Here is a 14,128-nt window from a genome sequence, read left to right on the forward strand (position 1 = left end):
AACCACATTTTGGTTCTGGACTCTAGTTTTCCCCTTTTAGACAAGATAGACTCAGTGGTCAATCGGTGGCCTTAAGATTGACCACTAAGTCTAAAAGAAAGGGCATTTCGGTGCATAAAGTATTCCGCCTTTACGCAGGGTCGGGAAAAGGCCGCACCCCAAAAGGGTGTGATGCAGACAACCTACCCTAATGCAAGTATCAGTGGTTGATTCCACGGAATGCGTGTTCTTTTAGACTTAGCGATCAATCTTAAGCCCACCAGCCACAGTACTATTCCATTTGCTCCTCTCTATCACAGCAAGACCAGAGCCAACTGTACTATAGCACAATTAATAGCTGCACAAGATTCCAAGAACTACAACTACTCGTCGTACATATAATTTCACAAGGTCACTCTTTCTGAAGTATTATGAAGGAATACATGAAACGTAAGACTTGCCGGATGAATAACTTTGGTCAGTCAGCTCAACTTCTTTTTACCAGAAAGCTGGTAAATCCCATCTTGTATAATTTCTGTCATGCTGCACACCAATTCAGCAGCACAGGAGACAAAATGAAGTTTCAAACTGGAGTACATTTTCCCAGTTTGTAATTTTCACTCATGTATCCACTAAATGCTGGTCAACATTGCTAACAAGAGAAGCCATTTCCATATTCTGATTTTCAACAATATCGTCACCCTTTTTACTCTTCAACATTTCAGTTGGAAGAATAGAAGCATTTGGATCACTGCTTGGTATTAGAAAAAGAATACAAACTGGAAGGATTCTTAAACAGCTCCGGATCACTATCACTATCCAAAGGTTGTCGAATTGTGTCCTTGTAACGTTGAAGGTATGAAGTAAGAGGCCTCCACCCCAGGATGCTGTGAGCATACCAATATGATCGATTGACATTAGCAAAGCAAAAAAAGTTCCTTCAATGCCTGAAGGGCAAAGCTTTGAACTGAGTACAAGAAGAGGCATCCATTTGAGACGCCCGATCATATGAGAGAATGCTGCATCGCTTACAACAACAACATAATCAGGGATACCAAATTTTAAGTTTACACGTGAGACCAATATTAAATCTACCAGCCCTGAAGCACCATACAGTAACTGAGTCCAGAAAAGTACGCTACGGAAAGGATGGTTTTTAAAGGCATTCTGGTAAAGGAGAACACCAAGAAGAGAGCCCACCGCACCAACAGAAGATATGGACCCTACCATCTCCTGCACAACCCATGCAATTATATTCAGACGTCTTGTGTTAAGATAGTTTACGTCTTGTGTTAAGATAGTTTTCCAACTCGAAAAGAAAAGAATGACCAATTTTAAATAATGAGCAAGAAGTTAGGTCTTGAGTCATTTTCAAAGTTATCCACAATAGGTTGTAGAGATAAAATTCAAATACCTTTGAAAAAGACGGGCCATCCTTTGCATCTGTATACCAGTAAAACATTCCCTCGTGAATATGAAAACTCAATGCAAGAGAAATGTACATGTATATACATGGCCTCCAAACACTCTGGCATTTCAGTGCCATCCACATAGCTTTACCAGCATCAGAGAACTTTTGACTTACCTGTCTCAGAAACATACATATATGAGACAAATACAAAAGATAATAAGGATCCCTAAAGTGGCGAAGGCGACTTACCCGCTTATATGCAACGTTGGGTACATATGTTTCACGTGACATCATTCCTACCAAAATGACCAGACCAGCAGGGATGCTTAAAATTCCAAACACTCCCTGTCAGAGTTATCAGTAGACAAGAAAATATATCAGCGACATCAAAGCAGTGACTGCTATTGAAACAGTCAGCTAATCATGAAGCATGATGGTTCAGTATGATCTAAAAGTAACCTAAAGTAGCTTAAGATACTGATATAATTCAGGAAGTAAGAAAATCTTATTGAGATAGTAATACCCTAATTTTCATGTAATGAGTCTCAGGCTTGACAAAATGATTTGATCAAATTCGCAAACCTCAACCAAAAGCAGAAAGAATACATCCAGAAAAAAGGAAAGATAGCAAATAACTCAATCAACAAACCTTGGATCCAATTAGATGAACCAAAAAACCACTGATTCCGAACCCTATCAGTTGCCCCACTGAAGAGCTCAGACCACACAAGCTTTGCATGTCACTGGCAAGAGAAGGATGGCTTATGCTGTTCTCTGTCACACATGCATCAATAGTCACATCTGCTATTGCCACTCCCGCACTGCCAGCCATTAGGCACAACAAAGCAAATGCAAGGTGTAAGTTCTGGTTGATTGACAGACTAAGCATGGCGACAACACCAATGAAACCTAAAGAACAAAGGGAGGTAAGTCAAAAGAATGATTTTTTATTTGCAATGTCAATTACACGGCAGCTGGAAGTTGGAGACTAATGAATGCAATAGATTGTTAAACAAGCTACATCAAAAAATTCCATTTGTTAAAAGTTTTCATAAGACCAGCTGGAAAAAAACATGAAAAGGCACAAAGGATAGTTTTCTTTTGATTCCCCATATATGACAAAAAGAGTAGATGTGGTTCTTTGTGCTTATCAATTTCATCCTTCACACTTGGCTTTACATAATTTGGCCATAGAGCAACTAGATCAGCCACTTGAGTGTTTCCCTTCATGCTTTGGAGACTTCACAAAATTTAGTTTTCCCCATTCTCCACTGAATGTTAGGAGGCCCTATTTTGCTGGAGATAAGGTATCAATTAACTCATTACTCACACATGATGTGACTGAAATTCTAAACTAGCAAAATAGATGCGGAAATAGAAGCAGCAATTAGAGAATTCAATATTGTCAGAACTCACTTTCGATTGCGGTAGACAGTCTAGCACCTCAGCTGATTTGACAGAAAATAAAGATTTTGGAACTTTATTTCTCTCTTTTCTATGGTAGACTTTCTTATATTAAATGGCCGTGACAAGATTTTGCATATTTTCGTGTGTTCAAGACCATGTTTTGTGGAAAGTAACGACTAATGAAATCCGTTTATGTCGTCCCCACAAGCATATAAGCACCCAGATATGAACTTATATCCCCGCACTTTGTGTTTGCGCATATATTAATTTGTTAGTTGCAAATGTACTGGAAGGGTGGCATTACCCTCATACAGAACCAAAAACTAAGTGAAGGTATTGCCAAATATGAACAACTAAACCCCATTTTCACAAATCAATTAAGCAGAAAGTGAGTAAAAGAAAGAGAGGAGAATAACTCTTGGCAAAAAAGAACTGATATCCTTTGCTCCATGAGCCACTGACTTTTCTCCCCCTTTCTGGTGGCGTTTTTCTTTTCGTCACTTTATAATTCTTCGACCACCAAAAATTTATCATAGTTACTATGATGCACTAACCCCCGGTCTTTGCGAGTTCGGCTCATTTCTAACCATAGGTGATACAAGTAGCGGATTGGTATCGCAAATTTTAGCAATCCATGTTGTGATCCTTTTGTTTTAAAATGTAATACCAATTCATGTTTCTAAATGCATCTTGGAGTAAGAAAAATGTGAACCCAATTTCTTTCTTAATAATGTCCTGTAGTAAGCCTTCCAAACTCTCTATTTCTTAATATATATTAATCTATGATGTAAAGAAGCTACACATACAGAATTTATATTTTAGGTCAGGTTGCGAATAGCAAACTCATTCTGGACTCAGGAACCATAGCAAGTGACATATTCAGTATATCTTCTTTCAATCCCATCCTCCTTCCTCCCCTATGCTTTCCTCACTATCATATCTATTGCTTTCCTTTTCTGTTTTTTAATAACAGAAAAGGTCTTCCCCGGTATTCTAAACTCTTCTTATCATCCCAGAGAACAGATGACTTGGACAAATAATCTTATTTTTTGAACTACGCAAGTCTATCGGAAACAACCTTTCTACCTTCCCAAGGTAGGGGTAAGGTCTGCGTACACACTACCCTCCCCAGACTCCACTTGTCGGATTATACTAGGTTTGTTGTTGGTGGTGGTGTTGTTTTTGAACTGCGCAACTGCGATGAGCAAGTTCCTTAAAACTAGAGCTAGTTTGACCTCAGTGAGAGAGCAATGATTTTAGCATTCAAAATTTTAGGGGCCTCCTTTGAGCTGGACTACAAAAGAACAGGTAAGCAAATAATCTTACTGATCCTTTTGAATTCCTTGAACAAACACTGGTGCATCTATCTCCCAACGTTTCTCTAATTAAGGAGAAAATCACCATATGAACGTAAGAACAATTGTCACAATGTCACTATTGGAATAACACATAAATATTCTTCCATCTCCCAGTGACATCATATTGTTAGGTACTGACGGCTCATTACTGCCATGGTTTCCAGAAATGGGCCAGCTTCTAAAGACCAACGGTTACTATTGTACAGCTAGTATGAACAACTCATATCATCAAAATGATGGCAGTTTGGGACAAGATTGGAGCTCCTTGGTGTATTCACAGGGAGGAAATTTAATAAAGAAAAAAAACATTAGTCAACTCATTTTTGTAATAAAGATTAATAGCTTAATAAACGATTCAGAGCTCAAATAAAGCTTTACAGCCATAAGAAACCCCAAGCACACTAGGAATTTCAGCTGTTCCTCACGCTTGATCTTAACTTATGCTTAATGGTGGTTCAAATTTCAAAGTCATCATATTGTCATTACTTTACAAAGGATAAAAACATAGTTGAATTTTGAAACAAGAAACAGAACTAAGAAAAACAGATTCAAATTAAAATGTGGTTGTTAATTGATTTAGAAGCTTTCTAAGCAAACAAACCCAAGTGCTCACAACTTACATGAAAAAGAGAATGAAAAAAAAAACGGATCGCATGGTCAAAACTTAAGAATAATTTCAACAAACATGTCACAAAGAACAGAAAAACAAACATAACTAAAATCATTAAAGCTAGCATAACTAAAATCATTAAAGCTAGCAGGCAGCAGCTAATGAATTGAATAATAATAATAATCATACTAGCCGTTAATTCAATTTGCAAATGATGAACTTACCACCAAGCATGAAGTAAGGTCGCCTTCGGTATCCTAAAATAGGTAGAGTATCAGTTAAAAGACCCCAAAGAGGCTTAACAATCCAAGGCAATTGAATAATTCCAAAATAAATTTGGGCTTCAGATGGCTGTAACTTCTGTTCATCTTTCATATAATACTGTGTACTAATCTTGCTCAAACCTAAACTCATTCCCTGATTTATCCCATACACAATTACCACAGCTGACACAAAGCTCCAGTGCAACTCCTCACTTAACTTTCCTAACCAATAAAATGGCCTTAAAATCAGACCCAATATTCTGTTTTTTGGCTTCTTGTCTCTGTGAAGTTGGCCATCAAGTAAAATCGTACCTTCTTGGCCCATTATTCAATTGGTTTTCGATAAGAGATAACCAGATCTGAAAAGTTATTTCTGCATTAGATGATTTGAGTTCAATCAAAGGAGCTTTTAGAATTCGAGAAACATGATGATGGACTGAATCAACGTGTGAAATGGGTAACGGAAAACTGGTAAAGTCAAGTAAACAGTGCGACGACGAAGAGGAAGAAGAAAATCGCGTAACCAAATCGATGTGTTGACTTGAACGACAAGAGTTTTGGACCAAAACATCCCTAAATTATACTCTCTCAAACTTAAATTTCATCCTTTAAATATTTATATGATCACAAAACATCCTAAAGTTTAAATACAATGAGCAAAATACATCCTACTGTTGGTCAATGTTTGAAAACTAACGGCAAACAAAACCTTTTTCCCCCAGTACATGTTATTTACAGATTATCCGTTTCCAGTATTCTAACGTTAAAAGTTAGAAAATGGCCAATCTAGCCCATACTGGTCGAACCACCGTAAACTAGGCGTCTGATTGTAACCATCACTTGTTTTAAAATGAAATTCTATGTTTTGAGGCTTTAAAAATCTCTTTTAGCATCATCTCAATTTGTGTGCACAGTCCTGACGAGTAGCCAGAAAGCTTAAATGTGAAAATCTGTGAAAAATGATAAATTTTGACTATAAAATGAATTAATTTGACTTTGGTCACTCGAACCCGTGATTTGACGGTCCCGGAAGGTCCGTAGGAAAATATGGGACTTGGGCGTATGCCCGGAATCTAATTCTGAGGTCCCAAGCCCGAGAAATGAATTTTTGAAAGAAATTATTTTCTGAAATTGTTTATAAGGTTTGGAAATGAATTTTGATTAGAACATGTTGATATCGAGCACGTATTTTGGTTCCGGCGCCCGGTACAGGTCTTATATATGATTTATGATAATTGGTGAAGTTTGGTAAGAAACGGAATCCATTTGACGTGATTCGGACCTTAAATGCAAAGTTGATGTTTAAAGAACTTTTTGAGAAATTTCATTGATCTTGAGATTTAATTCAATGTTCATGATGTTATTTTGGTGATTTGAGTACATTAATAAGTCTGTACGATGTTTTTGAGGTTGTGTGTATATTTGGTTTGGAGCTCCAAGGGCTCGGGTGAGTTTTGGATAGGTCAAAGGGTGAAATTTTGGACTTAAGGAATTGCTGGCCTACAGGCTTCGCAATTCCCAAACTCATGTTCGCAATTCCCAAACCCATGTTCGCAATTCCCAGGCTTCGCAATTCCCAAACTCATGTTCGCAATTCCCAAGCTTCGCATTTCCCAGCATATGTTCGCAATTCCCAAGCCAGTAGAGATCGGAGTTCGCAATCGCGAACTCCTATTCGCAATTCCCATATCAGAGACCTGCAACTTTTATACTTAGACGATTATAAACTCATTTTTCATATTCTCTCAAAACATAAACACACTTAAGCGATTTTTCAAGGATTTCTCCTTCTCCAAATCAATTGTAAGTCGTTTTTAACTAACTTCCTTCAATTCTTAACATTTTTTAACATGATTTCAACTTCAAATCAATGATTTTCATGGGGGAAATTGGGTGTTTTGGGTAGAACCTAGGTTTTTCGAAAATTGGGGATTTGAACCTCGATTTGAGGTTCGGTTTCAAAATAAATTATATATTTGGGTTCGTGGGGGAATGGGTAATCGTGTTTTGGTTTGAACCTCGGGTTTTGACCATGTGGGCCCGGGGCGATTTTTGACTTTTTGGGCAAAACTTTGGGAAATTCATTTTCATGCATTCAAATTGATTCATTTAGCGCTTATTGATGTAATTAAGTAACTTGTGACTAGATACGAACGAATTGGTGGTGGAATCGAGGGGTAAAGCTATAATTGAATTGTGAATTGTGTTCGTGGTATCGAGGTAAGTGTTTGGTCTAACCTTAGCTTGAGGGATTAGGAGTTGTGTCCTATTTGCTATTTGCTTCTTGTTGAGTACGACGTATAGGCATGGTGATGAGTATCTATACGTTGGTGTCAAGTATGACCGTGAGTCTTATATTGTGATTTTCATGACTTCGCTGTATTATTCATGCCTTGGTGAAGATTTTTATTTGTTGTGTAATATTGTGAAAAGAATTGTGACCTATGAACATTGAGGAGTGTTGGCTCTAGTTGTATAACAAATTGTGAAAGTATAAGTGATAATTGAAACTCTAGAGCATTGGTTTGAGTTGTGAAGTAAAAGTGAGAAAGAGAAGAGATCATTATGTTGCCCCCTTGCCGAGCTATTGTTGAGTTGAGGTTCCCTTGTATTGTGTTCTTAATTGATATTACGGATGCTTAGGTTAATGATTCTTTGTGTTACGTGTTGTAACGAGTTTATTTATAGCTGAGGTAGTTAGGTGTTGTAACAAGTTTGGTTATAGCTGGGTAGTTAGGTGTTGTAACAAGGTTAGTTATAGCTGAGGTAGTTAGGTGTTGTAACAAGTTTGGTTATAGCTGAGGTAATAAGATGTTGTAACAAGTTTGGTTATAGTTGCTTCTCCCTTGCCGGGATATTGTTGAAATATCTTTGTTTCCTTACCGGGATGTTTGTTTATATTATTGTGCCCTTGCCGGGATTTCTTGTGATTATTGTTGGCTTGTACATGGGAGCGGGTGGTACGCCTACCACGAGATATAATGAAATGGGAGCGGGTGGTACGCCTACCACAAGATATACTGAAGTGGTAGCGAGTGGTACGCCTACCACGAGATATAATAAAATGGGAGCGGGTGGTATGCCTACCACGAGATATACTGAAATGGGAGAGGGTGGTACGCCTACCACAAGATATAATGAAATGGGAGCGGGTGGTACACCTACCACAAGATATAATAAAATGGGAGCGGGTGGTACGCCTACCACAAGATATAATAAAATGGGAGCGGGTGGTACGCCTACCACGAGATATAATGAAATAGAAGCGGGTGGTACGCCTACCACGAGATATAAGAAAATGGGAGTGGGTGGCACGCGTGCCACGAGATACAGGAAATGGGATCGGGTTGCACACCTGCAACAAGATGTGAAAAGAAAGTGAAATCTGCCTTTGTTTTCCTTATTATTGTTAGTGGTTGGATTTTGATTCCTTTATAGTTCTCTTGATATTATATTTTTACCTGTTATTCCCCGAAACATGTTTCCCCTTCCCATCTTTACTTGTTTATTCCTGCTTTACTTTCCGTTGTTTATTATATAACTGCACAAGTTTATTTCGTGGTCTGGTCCTAGCTTCGTCACTACTTCGCCAAGGTTAGGCTAGGCACTTACCAACACATGAGGTCGGTTATGCTGATACTACATTCTACACTATTTTGTGCAGACCCCAGTGTTGTGGACTTCAGACCGCAGCGAGATTGCTGATTCTTAATCATCAGGCGACACAAGGTAGTCCTGCAAACGTCCGCAGGCCTTGGCGTCTCCTTCTATCTACTATTTCTATTTCTTTCATGCATTTCTAGAGACAGTGTTGTATTTATTTCTTCAGACCCTTTATTTGTAGTATTCTTAGACCGTCTGTGAAACTATGACACCAGTTTTGGGTAGTCGAGACTCAAACAGTTGTACTAGATATTTATGTTTAGATAGTTTGTTGTTTTTTTCTTCCGCTTATGTTAACTTCCGGTATTTAAATGTTATTACTTCGAAATTGTTAATGAATATAAAATAGGTAAAAAGGTAAGTTGTGCTAATAATTGGCTTGCCTAGCTCGTATTAATAGACACCATCACGACTCCCGAGGGTAGAAAATCCGAGTCGTGACAAGTTGGTATCAGAGTTCTAGGTTTTTATGGGTCTCACAGTTCACAGACAACTTAGTAGAGTCTGAGGGATTGGTACGGAGATATCTGTATTTATCCCCCAAAGGCTATAAAGTTAGGAAAAGTTTCACTTCTATTCTTCCCTGTCGTGCGATTTTGTTCTCTCAATGCTGAATTGAAACCTCTACTCTTGTCCTTTCACGAATGGTGAGGTCGTGTACTGCTTCTTCAGCCGAGCAGCAGCACAGACCGGTGATAGATCAGCTACGTCTTCGGAGGCTTTGTGGAGGTTGGATAGGTTTCACCAAGCTCTTCACTACTACTTTCAGCGATGCATCTTCTGAGGATCCCCGACATTATCTAGACAGCTGTCATGAGGTTCTCAAGAATATGGGGATCGTGGAGACCAATGGGGTCAATTTTGCTATTTTTCACTTGTATGGATCCGCCAAGACCTGTTGGAGAGATTATTGATTGGCTATACCAGTTAGGTCATCAACTTTGACTTGAGAACAATTCACGCAGCTATTTCTAGAGAAGTTTCTCCCCATCACTCAGAGAGAGGCCTATCAGAGGTAGTTTGAGCATCTCCAGCAGGGTTCTATGATTGTTACTCAGTACGAGATTAGATTCATCGACTTGGCTCGTCATGCTCTTATCATACTTTCCACTGTGAGAGAGAGTGAGGAGGTTCATTGAGGGACTCGTCCAACTCGCTCAGTTAGCTAGAGGTGGAGGAAGAGGTGCTAGAGGTGGAGGTAGAGGTGCTAGAGGTGGAGCTCAAACCGCTAGAGTTGGAGTCCAGCCAGCAGCGGAACATCCCAGAGACATAGTTCAAGGTGGTGGGGCCCAGCCCCGATGTTATGCTCTTCCAGTCATGCCCGAGGCTGAGGCTTCCGATGCAGTTATTACAGGTACGGTTCTTGTTTGTCATAGAGATGCTTCAGTGTTATTTGATCCAGGGTCTACGTACTCGTATGTGTCCTCTTATTTTGCACCATATCTGGTCATGCCTAGTGATTCTTTGAGTGATCATGTTTATGTGTCTACGCCGGTGGGTGATTCTATTGTGGTAGATTGAGCCCATCATTCATGTATAGTTGTGATTGGAGGTCTTGAGACTCGTGTAGATTTGCTTCTTTTGGACATGGTCGATTTTGATGTCATCTTAGGGATGGACTAGTTATCACCTTACCACGCTATCTTGGATTGTCATGCCAAGACTGTGACCTTAGCCTTGCTGGGTTTACCTCGTTTAGAGTGGAGAGGGACTCCTTGTCATTCTACCCGTAATGTTATCTCGTATATAAAGGCTAGGCGTATGATCGAGAAGGGGTGTTTGGCCTATTTGGCATATGTTCGTGATTCTAGTGCTGAGGTTCCTTCTATTGATTTTGTGCCCGTTGTTTGCGAGTTTCCTGAGGTATTCCCTTCAGACCTGCCGGGTATGCCGCCCGACAGGGATATTGATTTTTGCATTGATTTGGCTCCGAGCACTCAGCCTATTTCTATTCCGCCGTATAGTATGGCCCCGCCTGAGTTCAAAGAATTGAAGGAGAAATTGCAAGACTTGCTTGAGAAGGGTTTCATTAGGCCGAGTGTTTTGCCTTGAGGTGCGCCGGTGTTGTTTGTTAAGAAGAAGGACGGATCGATGAGAATGTGTATTGATTACCAGTAATTGAACAAGGTTACAATCAAGAATAAGTATCAATTGCCGAGGATTGATGATTTATTTGATCAGCTTCAGGGTGCCAAGGTATTTTCGAAGATTGATTTGAGATCTGGCTACCATCAGTTGAGGATTAGGGCATCCGATGTCCCTAAGACAGCCTTTTGCACTCGGTACGGGCATTATGAGTTCTTGGTGATGTCATTTGGGTTGACGAATGCCCCATCAGCTTTTATGGATTTGATGAACCGAGTGTTCAGGCCTTACTTGGATTCGTTCGTGATAGTCCTCATTGATGATATTTTGATATATTCCCGCAGCCGAGAGGATCACGAGCAACATCTTATAATGGTTCTTCAGACCTTGAGGGATAGTCAGTTATATGTTAAGTTCTCAAAGTGTGAGTTCCGGTTGAGTTCAGTTGCATTTCTGGGTCATGTTGTATCAGCAGAGGGTATTCAGGTTGATCCGAAGAAGATTGAGGCAGTCAAGAACTGGCCTAGACCAGCATCAGCTACAGAGATTTGGAGTTTCTTAGGATTGGCAGGCTACTATCGTCGGTTCGTGGAGGGGCTTTCGTCTATCGCATCCCCGATGACCAGGTTGACCCAGAAGGGTGCCTAGTTCATAAGGTCGGATGAATGTGAGGCGAGCTTTCAGAAGCTCAAGACAACTCTAACTACGGCACCGGTATTATTTTTGCCTACAGGTTCAGGGACTTATATAGTTTATTGCGATGCATCTCGTATTAGGCTTGGTGTAGTGTTGATGTAGGGTGGCAAGGTCATTGCCTATGCTTCGCGACAGTTGAAAATTCATAAGAAGAATTATCTGGTTCATGATTTGGAGTTGGCAGCCATTGTTCACGCATTGAAGATTTGGAGGCATTATCTGGCGTGGCATGTGAGGTGTTCACGGATCACAAGAGTCTTCAGTATTTGTTCAAGCAGAAGGAGTTGAATTTGAGGCAGAGGAGGTGGTTGGAGTTGTTGAAAGATTATGATATCACTATCTTGTATCACCCGGGGAAGGCTAATGTGGTGGCCGATGCTTTGAGTAGGAAGTCAGCCAGTATAGGCAGTCTTGCTTATATTCCGGTCGGTGAGAGACTACTTGCTTTGGATGTTCAGGCTTTGGCCAATCAGTTCGTGAGGTTGGATGTTTCTGAGCCCAGCCGTGTGTTGGCTTGCACGATCGCTCGTTCTTCTTTATTGGAGCGTATCTATGACTGGTAGTACGATAATCCCCATTTGTGTGTCCTCAGAGACACGGTGCAACACGGAGGTGCCAAGCAGGTTACTTTAGGTGATGATGGAGGTTTGAGATTGCAGGGTCGAGTTTGTGTGCCTAATATGGATGGACTCCGAGAGTTGATTTTAGAGAGGCTCATAGCCTCAAGTACTCTATTCATCCGGGCGTCGCGAAGAGGTATCAGGATTTACGGCAGCATTATTGGTGGCGGAGAATGAAGAAGGATATCGTTGCATATGTGACTCGGTATTTGAATTGTCAGCAAGTTAAGTATGAGCATCAGAGGCCTGGTGGTTCATTTCAGGGGATTGAGCTTCCCGAGTGGAAATGAGAGCGGATCACTATGGATTTCGTTGTTGGAATCCCGCAGCCTCGGAAGAAGTTCGACGCAGTATGGGTCATTATTGATAGGCTGACCAAGTCAGCGCATTTCATTCATGTGGCAGTCTCTTATTCTTCCGAGAGGTAAGCTGAGATCTATATCCGGGAGATTGTTCATCTTCATGGTGTGCCCATGTCTATCATTTCGGACCGAGGTACGCAGTTTACCTCACGTTTCTGGAGAGCAGTTCAACGAGAATTGGGCATGCGGGTTGAGTTGAGCACAACATTCCATCCTCAGACGGACAGGCAGTCCGAGCGGACTATTCAGATTTTGGAGGATATGCTCTAAGCTTGTGTCATTGACTTTGGAGGTTCGTGGGATCAGTTTTTTCCTTTAGCGGAGTTTGCCTACAACAACAACTACCAGTCGAGTATCCAGATGGCTCCTTATGAGGCTTTATATGGTAGGCGATGTTGGTCTCCGGTTGGATGGTTTGAGCTGGGAAAGGCTCGGTTGTTGGGTACGGATCTGGTTCATGATGCCTTGGACAGGGTCAGAATCATTCAGGATAGGCTTCGTACAACTCAGTCCAGGCAAAAGAGTTATACTGACCGCAAGGTTCGAAATTTGGCTTTCATGGTCGGTGAGTGGGTTGCTTCGAGTGTCACCTATGAAGGGCATGATGAGATTTGGGAAGAAGGGAAAGCTCAGCCCTAGGTTCATTGGCCCGTTTGAGATTCTTGATCGAGTGGGAGAGGTGGCTTATAGACTTGCATTGCCGCCGAGCTTATCAGTCGTGCATCCAGTGTTTCATGTCTCCATGCTTCGGAAATATCACGGCGATCCATCCCACATGTTAGATTTCAGCACTGTCCAGCTGGACAGGGACTTGTCTTATGAGGAGGAGCCGGTAGTTATTCTAGACCGGCAGGTTCGTTAGTTGAGATCGAAGAGTTTTCCTTCTGTTCGTGTTTAGTGGAGAGGTCAGCCTCCTAAGGCATCGACTTGGGAGTCCGAGTCTGATATGCGGAGCTATTATCCCCATCTTTTCCCCGACTCAGGTACTTCCTTCTTCTGTCCGTTCGAGGACGAACGATTATTTTAGAGGTGGAGAATGTTTTAAAATGAAATTCTACATTTTGAGGCCTTAAAAACCTCTCTTAGCATCACCTTGATTTGCGTGCGTAGTCTGGGCAAGTAGTTGGAAAACTTAAATGTCAAAATCTGTGAAAAATGATAAGTTTTGACTATAAAATGAATTAATCTGACTTCGGTCAACGTTTTTGATAAACGGACCCGGACCCGTGATTTGACGGTCCCGAAGGGTCCGTAGGAAAATATGGGACTTGGGCGTATGCCCGGAATCTAATTCCGAGGTCCCAAGCCCGAGAAATGAATTTTTGAAAGAAATTGTTTTTTGAAATTATTTATAAGGTTTGGAAATGAATTTTGATTAGAACATGTTGGTATCGAGCACGTATTTTTGTTCCGGCGCCTGCTACAGGTTTTATATATGATATAAGATAATTCGGTGAAGTTTGGTAAGAAACGGAATCCATTTGACGTGATTCGGACCTTAAATGCAAAGTTGATGTTTAAAGAAGTTTTGAGAAATTTCATTGATCTTGAGGTTTAATTTGATGTTCATGATGTTATTTTGGTGATTTAAGTACATGAATAAGTCCGTAGGATGTTTTTGAGGCTGTGTGTATATTTGGTTTAGAGCCCCGAGGGCTCGGGTGAGTTTTAGAT

General features: G+C 40.7%; 1 protein-coding gene across 1 annotated transcript; it reads right to left on the bottom strand.

Annotated features, from left to right (window-relative positions):
• Nucleotides 1-293: 293 nt before the first annotated feature.
• LOC107767756 (putative folate-biopterin transporter 3) lies at nucleotides 294-5,593 on the bottom strand. Its single transcript, XM_016586849.2, has 5 exons — nucleotides 4,990-5,593; nucleotides 2,040-2,299; nucleotides 1,640-1,735; nucleotides 1,394-1,564; nucleotides 294-1,212 (listed from the first exon to the last, which is right to left on the bottom strand). The coding sequence occupies exons 1-5, from the start codon at nucleotides 5,351-5,353 to the stop codon at nucleotides 601-603; spliced, it is 1,503 nt and encodes a 500-aa protein (XP_016442335.1). The 5' UTR covers nucleotides 5,354-5,593; the 3' UTR covers nucleotides 294-600.
• Nucleotides 5,594-14,128: the final 8,535 nt, after the last annotated feature.

This window comes from Nicotiana tabacum, chromosome 8, assembly GCF_000715075.1.
Source record: "Nicotiana tabacum cultivar K326 chromosome 8, ASM71507v2, whole genome shotgun sequence".
Taxonomy (NCBI): Eukaryota; Viridiplantae; Streptophyta; class Magnoliopsida; order Solanales; family Solanaceae; genus Nicotiana; species Nicotiana tabacum.

What these genes read in the sequence shown, in the direction of transcription:
- LOC107767756 (XM_016586849.2), bottom strand. Translation starts at nt 5,353, where the DNA reads ATGGGCCAAGAAGGTACGATTTTACTTGATGGCCAACTTCACAGAGAC. An exon ending in TTCATCTAATTGGATCCAAG is followed by an intron (nt 1,736 to 2,039) that starts GTTTGTTGATTG and finishes TAACTCTGACAG; the next exon opens with GGAGTGTTTGGAATTTTAAG. An exon ending in ATGGCCCGTCTTTTTCAAAG is followed by an intron (nt 1,213 to 1,393) that starts GTATTTGAATTT and finishes TGGGTTGTGCAG; the next exon opens with GAGATGGTAGGGTCCATATC.